At 46.8% G+C, this 20205-nt stretch overlaps 1 protein-coding gene across 2 annotated transcripts in view; it reads right to left on the bottom strand.

Moving 5' to 3' along the window:
• C1QTNF12 (C1q and TNF related 12) overlaps positions 1-20205 on the bottom strand; it is a 219915-nt gene that overhangs the window by 53986 nt on the left and 145724 nt on the right. For both annotated transcript variants that reach the window (XM_069610094.1, XM_069610093.1), the window contains 2 exons: positions 13067-13175; positions 12175-12265 (listed from right to left, as the gene is read on the bottom strand). In XM_069610094.1, coding sequence (XP_069466195.1) covers positions 12175-12265; positions 13067-13175 — 200 coding nt within the window. The remainder of the gene's footprint in view (positions 1-12174; positions 12266-13066; positions 13176-20205) is intronic.

Raw genomic sequence — 20205 nt, forward strand, 5'->3', positions numbered from 1 at the left:
TTGGATCCCCGCCATGCGCGGGTGCAGCCACGGTGGTGATCAGTAACGCCGGCCATCTTGTACAAAAGTGGTGGTCGTCATTACACGGGATCCCTATGGGTTACACCTGGGATGCAGAAAAGCCGGTGGAATCTATAGGGATCTCAGTAGCTCCATTGCCAGTTTCCCTACATGGAGCAAGGGAACACACAGAATGGACTGCCTGCTCCGTGCCTGCTCTGACCGGACACTCCAGTTGAAAATGGCCACAAGGCGGAGAAACACACAGATACCTTGGCGCCACATGCTACGTCAGCTACGGGTCATTTACCAGCCTATCAAAATAGGATGTTGGTACTTTCGTCTTTTTTTTGTAGGTTCTCATATTAGGAAAATCTGTCCAATTGAACCCTCACACATACTTGGGATCCTTACACAATAACCTTTGGACAAGTTGTTAGCCTTTTGCAAAACAACGAACCAATCTCACCTCTCTGACTCTCATGGCCTCATTACACGGATGGCGGTAAGTGTTTACCGGTACCGGTATTTTACCGGTACCGGTAAATCCTTACCGCATTACTACGAGGTCCCTTTGCGGCTTGGGGAATTTAACGCCTGCTTTTGGCAGGCGTTAAAAACCAACCCGCAAAGGGACCCAGGGAGCTAATTACGGTACCGCAATTTGCAGTACCGTAATTAGCGCCTTCCCCATTCCCATTATGCCCTATGGGGCAAAAATGGGAATGGGGAACGGCAATGGTGGAAGGGGGAATTACCGCCTGCCAACCTTGGAATGGGGCGGTAATTCCCCTTTCCGCCAAGGCAGTGCCGGTATGTTACCGGCATGAACCATGGCGCTAATAGCGCCATGGTTCTCCGCCATCCGTGTAATGAGGCCCTCAGTAAGCTTGCAGTTTGAATGGGAGGTGGGGGAGTGATGTATGCAGACTGAAAATTATCTCACTTTGCCGAGCAGTGCAGAGAGACAATCCACTTTAAAAACGGTTAGGCGTTTGCTGGCATCATTGTGGCAAGTGAATCCAGGTTAATAGTGTCAGGAACCTTCTATCATCACTGTGGAACGCTGTATGTACAGATCATCAAGTGGGATTTGAGGACACAATTATGTCAGTTCCCAAGCACACTTAGACTAGACACTAAAGGCAGATTAGATGGAAAAACATGTTTACAACCGAACAGCTCAGGGTGAGGAGAGTCCCAGAGTGCTAGGAAACGCCATCTAGTGTCTGCTTCCAAGAATCCTGGTTTGAAAGGTAAACTCAGTGGGAACAAATAACATATCTATACAATCTTTAAATCAGCTGCAAATCAAATCTACCTCCTGCTGTGAATCTCTGTGAACTTCCACCATGCTCAGGGGTGAGTGAGTGCATACCACTATCGCTGCCTTATTTTACTCTGAACATTTAAGCTGTACTTGCCATGTGCCATTTATGCCCTGGACTTTTATGAATTGTTAAGTATTATTGGATCTCTAGTCCTGAGTGTAGAGTAGCAAATGGCTAATTAGCTAATGGCTAATGGCTAAACCCATAGCTCCTTAACCCACCCTAGCATGAGAAAATGGGCCTGTCTGGATTCCAGTGGCTCCCAGTGACCAGTGGAGTCCCTCAGGGGTCCATGCTTTCAACAATCATCTTTTTTCTGTACAATGGAAGTCTTGTAATTAGCACTTGCCTGGTTATAAAGAACTACCAAAATGCCGAGGACAGCCAGCTGCACGTGTAGGTGTCCAAAAGAAAGTGCTTCCAATGACTAAAAGAAGGCCTACAAATCACCCAAGGCTGGCTGTCAAATGCCTGGCTGAAACTCAGCCCCACTAAAATAGAATCCACCCTCAATGCTATCCACTTCAAATGAACCCCAGTCCAAGAATGGATCAGTATATGCAGCCAGATGGCTTCACAGACCGAATCTCTGCCATGGCGGAATTCCTAGGTTTCATCATCTGTGGCCAATATTTGAAGATCCATATAATAAATAAAGCCCAGAACACAGAGTTTCAACTATGTATGCTGTGTAAAATGAAAACACTACCTTCAAGAAGCAGCCCTTAGAATGACTGCCCAAGCTGTGGTCTTCACTCATCAAGGTGACAGGACCACACGAATGACTGACACCCCTGGTGTGGTTCCCTGGCTTTACAGGGGTGAGTTTACAGCTTTATGCATTTTCATCTGTCCATTTGCATTGCTTTTTCCTTTTTATAATAGGGGACAAGGAGGCCGCCAGGGGGCACATGGCGTGCAGCTGCTAGCCACATCAGCTCCTGAGCCCGGAATCACAAAGGGAGACTGAGCCCCCACTACCCCCGGGGCAATAACAAGGATTCCCCTCAGGAGAGGCAAGCCTGGGGCACCCCTGCCCCAAGTTTGTGGTGCATATGACATCGGGCGGCTAAGCTAGCTATGCCGACAGCTGTGGTGGGGACGGAGGCAGCACAAAGGAGAGATGTACTGCGGGAGGTGGAACACGACAGCCCGGCGTAGGCCCCGTAAAGGAGACCCTGAAAGAGGGATGTGGTGCCGAGGGTGTGATCCTAAGCGGCAGGCAGGCTGCACGGCGGTGACCCCCTCAGAGAGCGGAGTGAGGTGTGAGCCTGGAGGCTCGATTGCTGCTGCGCCGGAGACAGCAGAGGTCCAGTTGAACTTGCGATGAGTGTGGTGGGCCCCACAGGGCATCACAGAGACTTCTACTGTGTAAGTGGTGCCTTGGAGGACACAGTTGAGGGCCACCAGCGACTGCAGCTTTGGGAGGTGGAGGCAAGGCACCCCACGCGATAACCCTCTGGTGAGGTTGGGAGAGAGGCAGAGCTGGAGACACCCCTGCAGAGCGACGTTGAGAGGTTGAGGGACAGGAGGAGGAGCGGGGTGCCTGAGAACCCCCAGTGGAGGCCTGGGGGGCTCCCCTTGCGGAGCAGACGCAGAGGGGGTCTATGTTATCACCCACTGAAGCTGGTTGGGCACCCCAGGGTCAGTGACCAGGTGAGAGCGGCCCTCTGAGAGGGCCCAAGTATGGTGCTATCTGGAAGAGGAGACGGCCTCCTTGGCAAACAAGACTGGTGTGGGCGCAGGATACAGGACGCCAGTGGTGTGGGCCCCCTGAAACTGACCAGGGGCGTGTGCCCGCCTTGCCACACCACCGGAATACCTACTGGAGAGTGTTGGGGGGACGATGAGGGAGAACGCTTGATCACCTGGATGCTGGGGAGTGGCAGTCTGTCTGTGTGCAGCCCAGAGAACAAATTTGCGTCCCTTGGTCAAGGCAAGGACTGACCGGCAACAGGCCCCACTCCCTCGACCTAGCTGGTGAGTAAAAGGGGGGTCAGCAGGCAATGTGGGGCTGGGCCACAGAGGTTTGACGGCCTTGGGGACACACTGAGAGGGCATATCAGAGGTGGGCGACAGCAGCTCCTAGCAACTGGCCCAGGAAATCAAGCCGGGTGAGTCATTGAGGGACAGCGGAAGGCCCGGGGAGCCAGGAAATAGATGAGTTGGAGGCCAGTCCTGGAGAAATTTCAGTACCAAGCACCCCTAAAGAGTGCATGCCTGACTACTCCCATCCTGGCTGGAAATATGGAGGAGGGCCCGGTGTCTACCAAGAAGGACATAGCTGCCTTGATGGAGGAAATCAGGGATAAAGACCGGCCCATTATTCCTACAAGAAAAGATAAAACCATACCTCCCATCCCGCACCCTAAGATCAAGCACTGCCCTCCTTCTAGTGATTCCAACCTCTAACTCTTTCAGGATCGGAGGATCCGCCTTCTGAACTTTGGCCCCAACTCTGTGGAACTCGCTTCCGCCTCATATTCGACACACCAACCACTACATGGTGTTCTGCCAAGCACTAAAAACGTGTCTCTTTCCGTAATACCAATCACGACCTTCTGAAGCGATTGAACCCTAGTAACCTGATGACTAATGCTCAATGAGATCCCGAACAATGTCATCACTGAATACGCTTATTAATTCACTATTAAGCAACCGCATGCCTGAAATGCAGAATATCTATCTCCTTAGATCATAACTCCACGCAAACACTCTCCGCCCATAACACTATGCTTACTCTCTTCTCCACGCCATCACACAATTAGAGTGCAGCTATACCCCTCGATCAATTCGGCCTAGCTTCTTACATAGGAACATTACCCCATGAACACCTCGTCATTCTAATACAACCCAGCTATTTCCCATGACAATCCAGCCTAGCTGCACACATAAGTGTCTTACAGGACTAACGCAGCCAGAAACCAGTCTTGGCGTTCACCCGCCAGACTGAACACATTCAACCGATGTCAATACCACCACACCTAATGCTAGGATGCAGCTACCATCAGGCACTTACATCAGCTGCACACATAACGGGTGCACCCATGCACCCTACGACACCCTATTCTCTCAACTGACCTGGACTACGGTCCCAGAGGGCATTCAACCTACCAGCGCTTTGAGGTCATACCAGTGATATATAGAGCGCTATATAAATGCCAAATAACATAACGTAGCATATGCGCTCGGCACAGGGCCTCCGGTTGGACAAAATGGACCAGAGGATGGTCTTGATAGATGAAAGAGTACACGGCCTGGAAAACAATCGAACCTCTCTTGACACTTTGGAGATGCAAATGGACATGAGTCTATCGGAACTGAGGAGAATGAAGTCCGAAGTGAAGCTATAAATTGATGACTTCGAAAAAAGGGAATGAAGGAACAACCTCTGTTTTTTTGGGCTTCCCGAAAGAGAGGGAGAAACTGAGGGGGACATTAAGAGGTCAATCATGGAGGTGCTGAGGGTCATGTTTGACTCAGACGTGCTTGACGAACCTACATTCGATAGGGCCCACCGTGCTGGGGGAGGGACAGGGGGTCAGAGGACATTGCTGGCGAGGTTTCATTACTTCACAGAAAAGGTGAAGATCCTGGAGAAGGCAAGGAAGGCAGGCCCAGTGGTCTATGACTCTGGCAAAATAACAATTTACCAGGACCTGTCAGCATTTACGCTAGCGAGAAGAAAGCAATGTGGTCCACTTACGAAATAGCTCACTGATAAGGGAGTGTGGTAAAGCTGGGACTTCCCTTTTTCTATTTCCTTTGAGCAGGAGGGCCCTGGGGAGGAGATGGAAGGAGCATGTAGTAGAGACCAACTTAAAGATAGACAAAGGATTCCCAGAATACAGAAGTTCAAGAAACTTAAATCCCCCCCGGGAGGAAGGGGGAACCATTGAGAGTTGCTAGGAATGGTGGTGTTGGGGACAACGTTAGTGAAAGAATGTTAGCGGGGGAACTGAAACAGCTGCCCCAGACAGGGGTTTCGTCGATGGGTTGAGAAAATGAGGGGGGAAGGAGGTGGTTAGTTGGGAGTGAGTAGGCTCGAGATATATTGTGCTGGAGGAGGCTCAAGGAAAAGGGCTTTTGTTGGGCTGGTTCTGAGTTTGGGGGGGAACACTGGTGATTTGATCCCATACTAGGTGACTAATCTGGGTGGGGTTGAATGTCAAGGGGGGGGCGATGGGAGGGGGATGTTCAGGTTGTTTATTTCATATATAGTTCAGAGTTTGCTGATTCAAAGTTGGTTTGATGTCTGGTGGGCACCAGGGACGGAGGTCCATCGATGGATCTGTCTGGGGTAAAGGGTGAGTTATGCAGGGTTCAAACAGCGAAGTAATGTCCGGACTGGCTGAAATGTGTATTGGCTCCCTCAATGTACGAGGTCTCAATTTACCACATAGGAGGTCAATGGTGCTGCATGAATTTAAGAGGGCTCAATTGGAATGGATGTGCCTTCAGGAGACGCACTGGCTGAGGGGCAAGGAACCCCGATTACAGTCTCGGGTGGTGGGAGCCGTGTTTCTGGCATCTGACATGAGGAAAAGTAGGGAGTGGCAGTCCTGGTCTCAGCCCAAGTGGGATTTTTGGTGGAATCGGTTCTGTCTGATCCGAATTGGAGATATGTTTTTGTTAAGGGTCAGTTACAGGGATCCCGACTCACCCTGGGCTCTGTCTATGCTCCAAATGTGGGCCAATGCGAATTTTGGGAGGAGGTGAGGGACACTCTGATTATATTTGTGGAGGGTCAGCTAGTAGTAGGGGGGATTTCAGCATGGTGTTAGACCCACAAGGGACCGTAAGAGGTTGGGGGGATCAGCTTGGTTGACTCCCTCCCCCTGCCGTGGAGGGGGATAGGCCATACACCTACTTCTCAGTGGTGCACGATGCATTCTCATGTATAGTTCTGATTTTGGTAGACACAACCCTGAAGGCTCAAGCTTTAGACTCACAGGTCACCCCAATCCCGTGATTAGATCAAGATATGGTGAGGATTTCAGTGGACATGAGACGGACTCCGGGCGAAGGTGGGGGTTCAAGGTGTAAGGATTTCCTGTTGAAGGAGAGGGAGGTGCAACAGGAACTGATCTCGGGAATCAAGGGCTTCTTCCTTTCCAATGACACCGGGAGGTGTCAATCCAATCCCTATGGGAGGGCTTAAAGGTAACGATTTGGGGGTTATTGATGAAGATAGGCTCTGAAAAGGAAAGGGAGATGAGGGAAAAGGAAAACACCCTCAGTAGAAAGATAGCACAGGTACAAGCAGGTGGAACTCACGGGAAATATACGTCTCCAGAGGAAGCGAAAGAAGTTCAGCAAAATAAAACCCAATTACTGGCCATCCTAACTCAGGATACAGAAAAGAAACTTCTGTTCTTGAAACAGAATTACCACGAAAATGGAGTTAGGGCAGACAAGATCCTTGCATGGAAACTGAGGGAGGAGAGGAAGCGAAGAACTATTGGAGAGATAGTGACTGGGGAGGTTGTGTCCATCATTCACCCAAAAGGTATTGGAGGGGAGTTTGTGAAGTACTATAGCAACCTCTATGCGTCAGAATGGAAGGGTGAAGTGGCACAGAGAGAAACATTTTTCCAATGAGCTTCTCCTCCCAGGGCTTGCCCCAGAGATAGTTGAGAACCTCGAGTGCCCGATTACGACTGAAGAGTTTCTGCAGGCCATAAAGGGCATGAAGTCAGGGACAGGTCCGGGAGAGTATGATTTCTTGATTAAGTTTTATAAACTGTTTAGGTCATGGCTAGAGCCATGCTTAGTAAGGGTGTTTAACAACTGCATGCAGGGGGAGGGCTTGCCCCCCACAATGCTGTTGGCACCAATCATCGTAATCCCAAAGGAGGGGAAAGATCCAACCAGGTGCTCTTCATACAGGCCTATCTCCCTCATGAACAGCGATGTACAAATTCTGGCAAAAATATTGGGTATGAGATTAGAGGGGGGACTGCTTAAGGTGGTGCACGGCGACCAGGGGGCTTCATTAGGGGGAGACAGGGATCGGACAATATACAGAAGACCCTGAATCTGATCCACTGCGCTCAGACGGGGGGTCTGGATGCCTGCTTGGTATCCCTGGACTCATAGAAAGCATATGACAGGGTCAAATGGCTCTTCATGATGAAGGTCCTGGCGAAGATGCAGCTGGGTACAAACTTTCTGAGGTGGGTGGCAGATCTTTATAACCAACCTAGGGCTAGCGTGTGTGTAAATGGGGGGTTGTCAGAGGACTTCATGCAAACGAATTATTATAAGGCGGGTCAACTAAGGGTGATGCTCGAGCAAATGAGGGATGACTTGTGGACCTACTGGACCTACCAGGAAGTCTTGATGGCCCATCCTTTGAAGGTGAGGGACTATCTTTGGTCCCCTCTCAAGTCTGTACCCGAATGCCTCAGGTCGCACCCCACCATGGGAGTGTTTTGGTCCTTCTGGTCTGACACAGAGGGTAATCACACATTCTTGACATGGCCCTCCCACTTGTCTTCAGTATGGGGACCGCCATTCAACTTTGCGCTCCAGGGGCTGGCTTTCTCACAGAAGTGGTCGGACATGGGACTTGAGCGGGCGGGTCAACTATTCAACAACTGGGTTTTCCTGGACCTGCAAGCCATTCGGAAGGTGCTGGGGAGGGATTTAGTCTTAGTTTTTGAGTATCTCTGTATCAAGGGCATAATGACCGACCAAACATGGTGAGGAAAAGTGGCAATGGAACTAACAATGGTTGAGAAGGTTAGTGACGTCTCTACCACGCGTAGGGGCATTTTGTCTAGATTGTATAAAGCTTTGAATGAGTCTTGCTTAAAGGGGAGACAGACCTTTCAAAGGTATTTGGTGGAGTTGGTGGGGGAGGAAAGCATGGTGGAGGACAGGGTGCAAATGTATAAAGTCACCTTTCAGGTTAATCTGTTCACCTCCAAAATAGAGCATCATTTAAAAGTATTGATGGGCTGGCATAGGGATCCCCTGAAGCGCTCCAGAATGTTTGTGGGGGCCTCTCCTTTGTGTCCCAAGGATGTGGCCAGAGGGGGCCCCTGGCCTATATGTGGTGGTGTTGCCCCAGGGTACAAGTGTTCTAGTCGGAAGTGCTAGGTTGGATGGAGGAAATCACAGGAATCAAGCTCAGTCTGAACCCGCTGCAGATACTCTTGGTGGTCCCGGAGAAAAACAGGGAGGAAGATAGGAGAGCGGAGAGTTTGGCCATAGCCCAAAGTTAGAAAAGCGGGACTCTCCCATCGAAAGAAATGTGGGAGAGGAAAGTGCATGATATAATAGTCATGGAGAGGTTGGAAGCTGTGGTGCATGATGGGCTGGCTGGGTTTAATGCAGAGTGGGGGGTGCTGCTTTTAAAGTGGGGACTGGACGAGGGGGTCATGTTGAGCCCTGCAGACACATGAGAGGAGCAAGAGTGGAGGGAAGGGGCCTTGGAGGGAGCTGAAATATTACAATAAGGATTTTTTTGAGAACTTATCCCTTGAGACATGGTTAAATGGATATCGGCACAACGGGAATAGTTCTTGAGAACGGTGTAGTGTGGAGGGGTAGGGTGAGGAGCTATGGGTTTTTATTAGACAGGATGTCGAGTTTGTCAGCATTTTGGGGATGTTGATTGGAGCTGGGGAATGGGTAAATCTGGGGGACTAGGACTGTCTTTTTTGCAATGTGAAGTCAAATCAATGTCATCTGGCAATGTCTTGTTTCCTTAAAAAATGTCAATAAAAATTAAGTTTTAAAAAAAAATGGGGGACAAGCTCCCTGAAACCCTTCATTCTGGTTATTCTACTGATACCCCGTTAACCTTTTTATACAGCTGTTCTGCTTGTTGCCTGAAAAATGAGCAACATCGATTTAATATTTGAGATGGAATTGCAGTAGATACACATGCATAAAGTTGTGAAAACACAGATGTAAAGACATGTTATATCCTGGAGGAGTGTTCCTCGTGTGGTGGCACAATTCATCAAAGGTCTAAGAAAATAAATTCTCCCCTGTTACACTGACCTGATAGATCTAAATTGGATCCCTCTCCGGGTATAGATCACATTTAAGACTGAATGAACAATTTTCAAGGCAGTGACTGCCAAAACAACCCCCTACCTGGCACAGAAAATCACCAACCTCTGTGGCACAATGCATCACAAGAAGCATTGACATAGCCAAACTTGAAACGCAGAACTGCAAGCAAGGTAAAACTAGAACGCAAGATATCTTCAATAAAGTAACTAAGATGGGTGACCACAGCGCTACTCCCTAATCAATAGTGTTCTTCTTTCATATACAGTTGTATTCAAACCCATTGATGACTCATAAATAGTTGGTGCAAGTTTTCTTTTACTTGTTAGCCAACATGTGTTTCGACCGGAAACAGCATGTCTTCCTCCAGGCTAGGATTCCCAATAATAGTCCAGAAACAAACAACAATACAAATTAAATACATATAAAGTATAGTATTTGATACCTTACCAATTATCTTAGTGATCACATTTCACGTTAGTTGGTGTATCCATGTGTAAATTCATAATTACGCACATCGAGTAACCATCGCAGAACGGTTGGTGAGAGAAAAAAGTATACATAGATCCCACCATTATTTTGTTCATTCCCACTACTTCAATACACAAGCCAACAGCACTCCCATAACCAGTGCTTGTCTCTGTGTCTTCATCAGGTTTCGTGACTGTGCTTTGTGATCATGCGTCCACCACCACTAAACCTAATTGTCAATTTGGTAAAAATATCCTGTAATCCTATGAGTTAGGCCAGTCCTAATGTTAGGCATGCAGAAACAGCTGTGATCAAAAAGAGTCATCTTCAAGTATGAAAGTGCACAGTGGTTTGCAAAAGATTGTAAAACCCTTGTGCTACCTCACTGTGTCCAAAAAACAATCCCAAGAGTGTGGGGTGCAATGTATGATTAACTTTACCTTTCTAAGACTGATGGTGAGCTTTCCACTTTACATAAATCGCTCGCAATAGCAACAATCAACACTTGGGAATAGGTCTTCCCAAAGTGCCCTGTAACAGTATTTATAAAGATCATTATTTATTATAGAGCGCTATGAAATTCAAATGGTGTATCAAACTAAAGAGAGTTTCAAGATATATTCATAATTGTGTTACCTGTGTCAACGAGCCTACATGCTCACAGGGCTGGTTGATCTACTAGTCAAACCAAAAGAACACTTTTTTTGGTTTAACTTGTAGGTCACAAATTGCTTGGATTAGAATTAGATACTATAATTGTGCGCCATGGGACACATTTGAGTCCATCATCCGGCCTTGTGAGCATTTAGGCTTGTTAACACAATATGAATATATCATGAAACTCTTGATGGTTTGATACACCATTTGAATTTTCAGAGAGCTCTATATGTATTTAATTTGTATTTTTGTATATTTATGGATTATTATTGGGACTCTTAGCCTTGAGGAAGAACTGCTGTTTCAGGTCGAAACACGTGTTGGCTACTCAGTAAAAGAAAAATTGCTCCAACTATTTATGAGTCATCAATGAGATTGAATGCAACTGTACATGAAAGTAGAATGCTTAATATTGATTGGGGAGAAGTGCTATGGTCACACAGCTTAATTACTTTGGTTTTGAAGGTGACCTTGGGCTTGTGTCACTTGGTGGGGTCACTGCAGACTGAACACCCTTGGTAAAAATAAGAACACAAATAATTATACAGATGTTTCCTTAGCTCGATGGACTAGCAGCCCACAAATTGATCATCTCCAAGACTCTGGAACACCATGCTGCTCAAATCTGACTCCCCCAAACCTTTACAGTTCTTTAAGGAATTGAAGACCCACCACCGAGCCCCTTCCAATCCTACCCATCACCTGACCACTTACCCAAATTGCACACATTCTTGAATAATTCCTCTGGGAATATCCCACACTGGCTCTCCCGCCCATCCTGTTATCTTGGATCCCTAAAATGGCAGAAACCTAATGTGTTAATTTGTGCTTTGGTTAGGTTTGTGCTTAACAAAACCTGAACACAAAATGATGCAGGAAAGTATAAGCCTGTCTTAGCATAGGCCCATCTATCTATCTTCCCTCCAGGATGTCGCATGCCCTCCTACTTCCTTCTGATTTTCTTTCCAAACTCGACTGTGGTGTGTGCATTGAAATAGAGCGGTTGTGTATAAGATCACTGAACGGTGTCAACTCCATAATAGGGGCTAGCGGGGGTATTGCTAGGTCTGTAAAAGATCCGGGGCTACGCTAATGCCGGGACTATCAGGATTCGGGGCTAGCTAGCCTTTTGGTTGTAGCCCACAAGCTTCTATCTGATGCTACCACCAAAAGACCTGGGCCTATAGCCCCCCGTACACCACCCCAGTGCTCCGTAGCGGGCTAGACTCTCCCCTCCCTGACCTTTCCCCAGAACACCTGAAGCTATTGATAATTCTCCTTTGATACAGGTTTTCATCATAGGAAGTAATGTGGCGTGCCATACTAAGGGTTCAGAAGCAGAAGCACTGATATGTGGTGCAGGAACTGGGAAACAGATAAGTTCAATAAAGACACGATCCACAGCTCAAAAACAATTTCTGCTCCAGGCCCTCCCTCATATGCACTGTTTCCCATTAGTTCAATGGAATTCTGCTGTGTTTCCATGTCAGCGCTCAATGAATATGCATGCCCTCCCAAACCCACTGGCTATTGAATGTATGGGCTTGTCCAACTAATGCCCACCAGATACATATATGCTTTACTGTGTCTTATGAGCATTGGTATCCTGATGTGTAAATGTGTGGCCACAAGAATCTATTGGAATATGCCAGGGATGGTAAACACACAGTGGCCTGGAGCGGTCACTCACGTGTAGCGATGACACAAGGACTCGATGCAGATCAGCACCCGTACGTTGTCCCGGGCTCTCAGCTGCCCCTTTGTCTTCATCTCACTGTGATCTGGAAGAGAAAATAAATGGACTGTGAAGAGGATTTAGAAAAATGAGAAGGACCTCTTTAGGGCGACTGGCAAAAAACAAGGCAAATGGGGGGAAAGGGCCCAACGGGGTAAAATGACTGGATAAGGGTCACTGAAAAAACAGAGGGACAGTCCACAACAGAATGACTACAAGGGAATTGATCAGGAAAATGGCCCAAAAGCAGATCCCCATAACATCTAGAGCGATACTTGAAAGGCATCTCTTGCTGCTTCTGTTGTTCTTTTTGTATCTTCCTCTGTTGCTTGCCTCGTTTCTTTTGCGATCCCTGAGCTTGCCTCCCCTGCTCTGTGTCTGCCTCTATATATACTTCCACTGTTCTTCCCATGCCAAATCCTTACATCCCTCTCAGATTTTGATTTCCCTCTTCATAAACTCTTACTCCTCCTTCATTCTTTCTTCCATTCCTCTCTCCCTCACTTAAACATAATCTTCCCTCAATCCTTTAGTGAACCCCATACTTTATCCGTTCTCTGCCACCATGCCCCCCATAACAGCGGGCTTGTGCTCAGAGAGGTGATCTGGTTGCTGGACCTTTCACTCTAATGTTGTCCACTTTGAGATGTACTTCCCTTTGCACAGATGGTAGGCCAATCTCCCTAGAAACCCCTCCAATGAGATTTGCATCTGGGATGTGACCATTAGGACCAAACTCGATAGCTACCCAACATCCGAGCTTCGGGAGCCCCGGGATGCGGGGTACGTAGACTACAACAGGCACCTAGTGTTGCCCGACCCCAACACATGATTTGGCACCACTCACCGATGTGGACATTGGCAGAGAATTGGTAGATCCCTGATATGGGTGCTGTGAAGCGGCCGGTTGCCAGGTTCATTCCTGACCCACGGAGGAAGGCTCCTTTGGCAAGAGGCTATGGGAGGAAAATAGCAAAGAATTACACCTGTGCCCTACCTGTCACAGATCAAAGCATTGCACCTGGAAAATATCTGCCTCAGAGCAAAGCGTTATACCTGTGCACCAGCTGCCATAAAGGAACACATTACACCTTTGCAATATCTACAATGGATCAAAGAGCTACACAGGTCCAATGTATGACATAGATCAAAGCATTACACATGCACAATATCTACTACAGTTCAAAGTGCCTGTGCAATACCTACTATTGATGAATGCCACAAACTAATGTTGGTGGCACTAATCAAGACATGCACACAACTCAATACCATGGTGGCACCAAGACAAGAGTATTGCACAACACAAGGAAGCAGAGCAAGACTTTTGTGATTGCTATAATAACTGTATCAATAGAGCTGTCTTGTGGCCCTGTCAACCGTACCCTGCAGAGTGGGCTATTGCCTCTGAGGCCACACGGGTAAGGCCCCGCCCATGTTCCCTAAGAGGAGATAACAATTATCCCTAATTGTGATTGTTCTCCTTTGGAAATTGGGGGGTTTCACAGCAAAACCATGACCGTTTTTGGCAATATCCATGGGGTGGGGATGAAGTGAGTTGGAGCAAAGAGAAACGCACACTTTTTGGATATTAATGGTTCTGGTACTTGCGACAATCATTTCCAAACTGTTATTTTTGCAGATGTGGCACACCATTTCCTTTTATTTGATGGGCTCTTTGAAGCCAATCACTTCAAGGGGCCCCTGCTCTGCTGGCAGACAGTGTGTAAGGCAGCAGTATTCAAACTGCGGGGTTCAACCCCCTGGGGGGCCGAAACCTCATGTCCAGGGGATCGCACACCCACATTCGGAAGGAAAACAAGGATTTTTTTTAGTCTAGATTCAAGACTCAAAAATAAAATCTGCTCTTCAGCTTGCAATGAATATCGTGTGTAATGGTACCATTTATCTACCGGTGGGGGAGCCCAGGGATTATACTGGGAGCAGGTAATGGCGACGACTCGCAAAAGTTCATAGCCCTTTGGACTTACTGTCCATTTGGCATTTTGGGGGGGGCGGCCTGCCCACATCTTGCTGAGGGGGGCCCAGGCCAAAAAGGTTTGAAGACCACTGGTGTAAGGCCATGTAAAGTGCTCCTGTGTGGGCGTGCTTGGACTGCAGGGAGCCTTTCAGGCAGGTTCTCGTACAAGTATAGAAGCACCTATTAAACACAATGCACATCCCCTGTTTGCTCTTCTTGAAAGCCCTACTAGAGCCTCGGTAACCAAATAGCATATGCCTTGGCCCTATGCATCCTTCTGTTATTGGCATCTACCCCTTTCCACGTCTTTCTGACTCAAAGTTGTGTACAATTGTTCATACGAACATAGCTACTCCTGGAACTCTGTGGGGTAATTCTTCATCATCATTTATTTATTTATTTATCTGGGCACTTGACAAAAACATGCAAGGACAACGAAGAGACAAGATGAGCTAAGAAGTAGGCGGGGCAGAGGTAGGGTTTATTCAAATGGAATAGCTTTCAATTGCTTGTGGAAGAACCGCAGCAACTCTCCCTGATGAAGTGCCGGTGGGAGGGAGTTCAAGGCCTTAGTGGCGAGGAAGGCAAAGGAACTTTCATTGCCTCGGGTGCGGTTGGGCTCGGCATAGACTAAACGTCGTTGTATGCTGGAGCTCAGGGTTCTCGGAGGATGATAGTTCTTGATTTTTTCTCTCAGGTAGGTGGATCCTTTGCCATATACACATTTATGTGTCCGTGTGGGGGTCTTGAACTTGATTCATGAGTTTATAGATAGACAGTGGAGATTTTTTTCTACGCCCCGTTTCGTATTCCTGATGATGCAAACAGCATCATTTTGAATTTTCTGCAACTTAACAATTTTGTCTTTTGATGGGCCGCGTAAAATCGCATTGCAATAGTCTAATCGAGAGAGGAAGGTTGTTCTGGCTAAGGTTTAGCAGTTTCTTTCTGAGATGAAAGGCTTGATTTGACTGAGCAAATTTAGATGGTAATGGGTGGTTTTCACTAAGTTACTCACTGATGAATTAGAGCTCAGGGAAGAATCTAAGTAAGTGCCTAAGGTTTTTACTTTACTGAGAGTAGCAATATGGCAACAATCGATCTCAAATTGGACGTACCGCAGGTCTAATTTGGATTTAGCTTGTTGAGGGCCGAAGAGAAGAAGCTTTGTTTTAGAATTTTTGATGTTGACATCCATTGTTTGATTGTGCGGGAGATGCTGTTGAGATTGAGAGAATCAGAGTCATGGTTGCTGTCTAGGGTGAGCAACAGTTGCTTATCATCAGAGTAATTAGAAAATACAATCTTTTCTTTATCCCGTTTTTCACATAATTGCCTGATATATACATTAAAGAGGGCTGTGGACAAGCTGGCTCCCTGGGGAACCCCATAACAGATAGCAGCTGGGTCAAGGCAAGTACCGCCCCAATGCACCGCTCAGAGACTCGGCTGGACAGGAAGGAGTTAAACCATGACAGGGCTTGATGGGAGCCTGTGGCAGTACTTTGGAGTGTCGTAAACAGGTCGTTGTGATCTAATAAATCAAACTCTGCTGATAGGTCCAAGAGCATCAGCAGGCCGCATTGATTTTGATCTATCATGTCGAGCATGTTAGTTTGGAGGTCTAGCAGAGCACTCTTAGTGCTGTGATTGGACCTGAATCCGGACGGTCTTTCATGGAGTATTGAATGTTGATCTAGAAAGTCTTGCAATTGTATAGAAGCCATCTAACGGAGAAGAAAAACAGAATTAGTGATGGGTCTGAGATTAGATGGATCTTCAGGGCTGAGACCTGGTTTTTTGACTAGTGGTGTGACGGTTACTCTGTTAATGCAGCCAGGGACATTGTTGTTCTTGAAGGAGGAGTTGACAAAGCGAGTGAGAAAAGGATTAAATAGTGGTTTATGCTAAAATATTATCTTAAAAGTTAGCGCACCCCCTGGCCAGGAGGTTGGGCACATGGTCGCGAGGGCATCCGCAAGTTCTCAGGGTGGAAAAGGCTTTGAAAGCGAAGCTAGGGTATTCCTCTGTCGATTTCCCATTTCCTCTGGAGATGTTAGTTGGGGGTGAAGCACCTGGGCTAGTGATGGGATTAGTGAGGGCGAGGGTTCTAATTTTCCACCATGCTGCAGAGATTTTATCAGAGAAAGCAAGCAGAATTTTGGAGACGTCTTCTTTAATTTGCAGCATAACAACCTCCTAGAGCACTTACATTTAAACTGACATTATTTTGACTCGAGAGAAGAAAATGAGAATCAGGCAAGGGGGGGCCCTTTCTTTAGCCCATCCAACACATCCAGCTCGGACTGGCCTATAGGACAAAAGGGCAATGCCTGAACCAAAAAAACAGAAACTTCTAGCGTGGGACAGGTTTTTTTGTCAAAGTGGGACACTTTTTGGGCCCTATGTGGGCCAGTTTGATAAGTTACTTCGCCATGCCGCTAGTAGTTTTGACCAGTGTTACTAAATGAATATCCTATAAAATGCACATTTTGCACCACATTTGAACAAAAACCTCCCCTTTGGGTACTACTCAAACAGTTTGTCACAAAAGGAATGAATTGCCATTTGCCAGTGTGAGACACTTTTTCTTGGTGCCCCAGACAATTTTATGCCCCAGTCCGACCCTGCCACCCACTTGGCGGTGTACCCACCCTGCCACCCATCAGTCCGGGTCCGTGCCCTAGGCTACCTAACTGCCTCCGCCCGCCTGGGTTACAGTGCCACTACATTTTTTGTTACACTTTTACCTCTGGCACGAGGCCATTTACGCTCCCCGGAGCTGAAGTGAGACACGATGCCCAGATGTGAGACTCGTTCTCAGCGAGTGAGAGTTGAGGCACATACGCATAGAAACGTGTGCACCAGTCTGCAAGCTGTAACGGAGCGCGGTGCGCTGAAAGAGCACCACAGTTAGTGGACCGCTGTGGGGCGTCTGCCAATCATGGCGAGCGGCAGACATTCCGCAGTCAGACTTCCATCAGATCGACTTTGTTTACTGTTAGTTTTGGCCACGAGAGCACTGGGTCTGGCTTGAGGTGAAAATGAGAGGTAATCGCTTAGAGAAACTAAAATATGAATATGGCCCGAACCTCTCCCTACACGGCTGCCTCCTCCCCACCGCAGGATTCCTTCGAGAAAAGTGAAGTTTGTCAGCCGTCAAGATAAGGGATCTTTCATCTGCATTAGGAGCAGGGCTTAGATGAGGAAGGAAAGAGAGAACGAAAGAACGAAAGAAAGAAAGAAAGAAAGAAAGAAAGAAAGAAAGAAAGAAAGAAAGAAAGAAAGAAAGAAAGAAAGAAAGAAAGAAAGAAAGAAAAAAAAAAAAACAGTCAAGGTGGATAATGGTTAAATGGATGGAAGGATAGCTGAATACATCGTTTGCGGCATAGATGCCTTGTCAGCCAAAAGCCTGATGCGCAAAAGGTCAGGCACAAATGCGAGACATGGGCCCTCATTACAAGTCAGGTGGTGGACCATGGTGCTATTAGCACCATGGTCCATGCCGGATTCCGCCATGGTGTACGTCGGGCTTCAAGGGTTGCGTATCCAGATAGCATGAAGGAGGCAGCCGGAGCCTACAGCACGTAAATTGGGGTGGGCGTTGGGGGGGGGGGGTTTAAAGGGTGCCACACAGGAAAGAGGGGTTGATGGGGGCTCTGAAAGGGACCAGGAGAGGGCAAACCTGCGGAATGTTGTCTTTTGTAAATGGCATTCGGACTGAATAGATGATGGATGGATGGATGGATGGACAGGTAGATAGCGATCGGTATACAGTCTTTATAACGGAAATGTTATGTAGACATGCACCTATACTAAAACATTTACAATGACAAAACATAACGAAAATGTATGTGGGATGGGGTAAAGGGTTACATCTTATGTGGAAATGGTTGGAATCGGTTTTTAAGGGTGGGAAATGGGGAGATTGGGGGGCGGACCCTTCCAAATTTTTTCTCCGGTATAAGTGCATTCAACATAAAATGTGTCACTATAAAGACATGTAACCATAGAGATCAATAAAGAGAAAGATTCTGACTGATACATAGGTAGCCGGATAAATGGATCGATAGAAAGATCTATAGACAGACCGTTATCCATAAAGTGAAGGACATTGACCGATGAACAGGTAGGCAGAAAGAGGGATGAAAGATAGACAGATAGATATAGAGAGATTTATGGACAGGGTCAGACAGATATACAGAGAGACATACATGGACAGTAAACACTCACACTCCTCTAGAAAGGGGAAATCAGGCAAAACATACACGATACACACTCTGCCTCCTCTAGTGAGTGAGGCTCGCTGTGTGGTCCTCTGATATTCCAAGAAGTGGGAGCAAAAGCACAAAGTCAAAATGGCCTCTAAATCAGGCTAAGTGATTGGACACAGTAGCCCAAGGTGGTTCCTGTGCTCTGTGCATGGTGACATGCCAAGGACACGTCCTACGAGGAGATGCTGGGAGAGCAGAGTTGCTAAAGTAACAAAGGTGAATACAGCCAATAAACTGGCTGTACCCAGCGTATGATATGCCGATCTAGGGCTCTCTCTCCCTCCCTCTCCCACTTGCTCTCTGGAGTCTCTTTCTCTCGCTGTCTCTCTGTCCCGTTCTATGTCTCTGTCTCTTTATATGTATGGAGGCGAGTCACTTTGCCAGTTGAATATTTTCTAGAACCACCCTACCACCAGCTGCAAGACTAGAGGAATAAAACAGATACCTTAGAGTGGGGGCTGTGTTGTTTTGGCAAAAGTAGATATTAAAATAAGGAAATTGTTTAATTGTACCAACATTGCAAAGAAGCTTTTTAAAAAATGTTTATAGCACACATTAATTTAATAATGATCACTTGCAGTTTTCATTTTGGAGACAATAAGAATATTTTTCATAATAAAAAGGTTACACTTGTCTTACTGAGCAAAGCACATTTTCAAAACTTGGCATAACCATGTACATCATTTTCTGATAGACGGTTATCATTCCAAGAAAGAAAGAATGATACACTGCTCTTGTGCTCGGTGGGAATACTCGTATGTGAAAGGGGGAGCTGACTACACCATTGAGGGTTACAGCCTGCTTTGTATAAAATTAAGGAGCATGTTGGGAAAATAATAACAGCGTTCTTTATATGTGAAAAATATGTTTGTGATAAATGGGTTGTATGCTTGATCCGTAATGCTCAAGGGGGAGACACTCCAGGCAAAGGAGTGAGTCCAAAGTAACGGTACACCTTGGTGTGTGCCTGGCGCAATGGCAGACCTACTGAACCAAGTATGGATGCAAAATGGCTGGGGCATGAACTGATACACTGCCACAAAAGTACCTAGATCAAACGTGGGCATGATGCATAGTGCAGGCACAGAGTTCACAGTGCAGTGCTCTTAGTACCAGTGTGAACCGGGGGATTACAGAGTATATGTGTTGTTGCAAGTAGTGGTGCTAATGAAATATGAATGTTAGGGCTGTATTTGCATGCATTGTTTAGGGACTTTATGAGAGTAATAATTTTAGGGTGTGCATATTTTGTGAACGCTGATAGTTTTGTTCTCTTTTGTGATTTTATTGAAATTGTGTATGCTTTGCGCTCACATTTTTTATAAATAAAAAGCAATGTCGAATCTTCCAACAAAATGGAGAGAATGTATAGAAAACTGCTTCTTTTATTTGTTACAGTTGACTTCACTGCAGAGGAACTCGTGCAGAGACTTTTATCGGCAAGTATCTTTCCTCATAAGATGCACCTATTGGCCAGTGCCAATGTGGACAAAAAACAAGCATTTTCCTCTCGCTGGTCCAGTATCTCCCGTTTGTAGGGAGGACTCAATTCACTTTGCCCAGTGACTCTTATTCCTCTGCTCACTGACTGCAGTAAAAGGAATCGACTCCCCCGCCCTATCTCCTTCCTGTGTGACCTTTTTGCTCCCTTGACCAAGACTTGCAACCTTGGAGTCCTCTTTGGTAGCGACCTCTGACTTTAACAATTCATCACCACCACCTCTTATGCTCATA

Source organism: Ambystoma mexicanum, chromosome 8 (genome assembly GCF_040938575.1).
Source record: "Ambystoma mexicanum isolate Mex_15411 chromosome 8, UKY_AmexF1_1, whole genome shotgun sequence".
NCBI lineage: Eukaryota > Metazoa > Chordata > Amphibia > Caudata > Ambystomatidae > Ambystoma > Ambystoma mexicanum.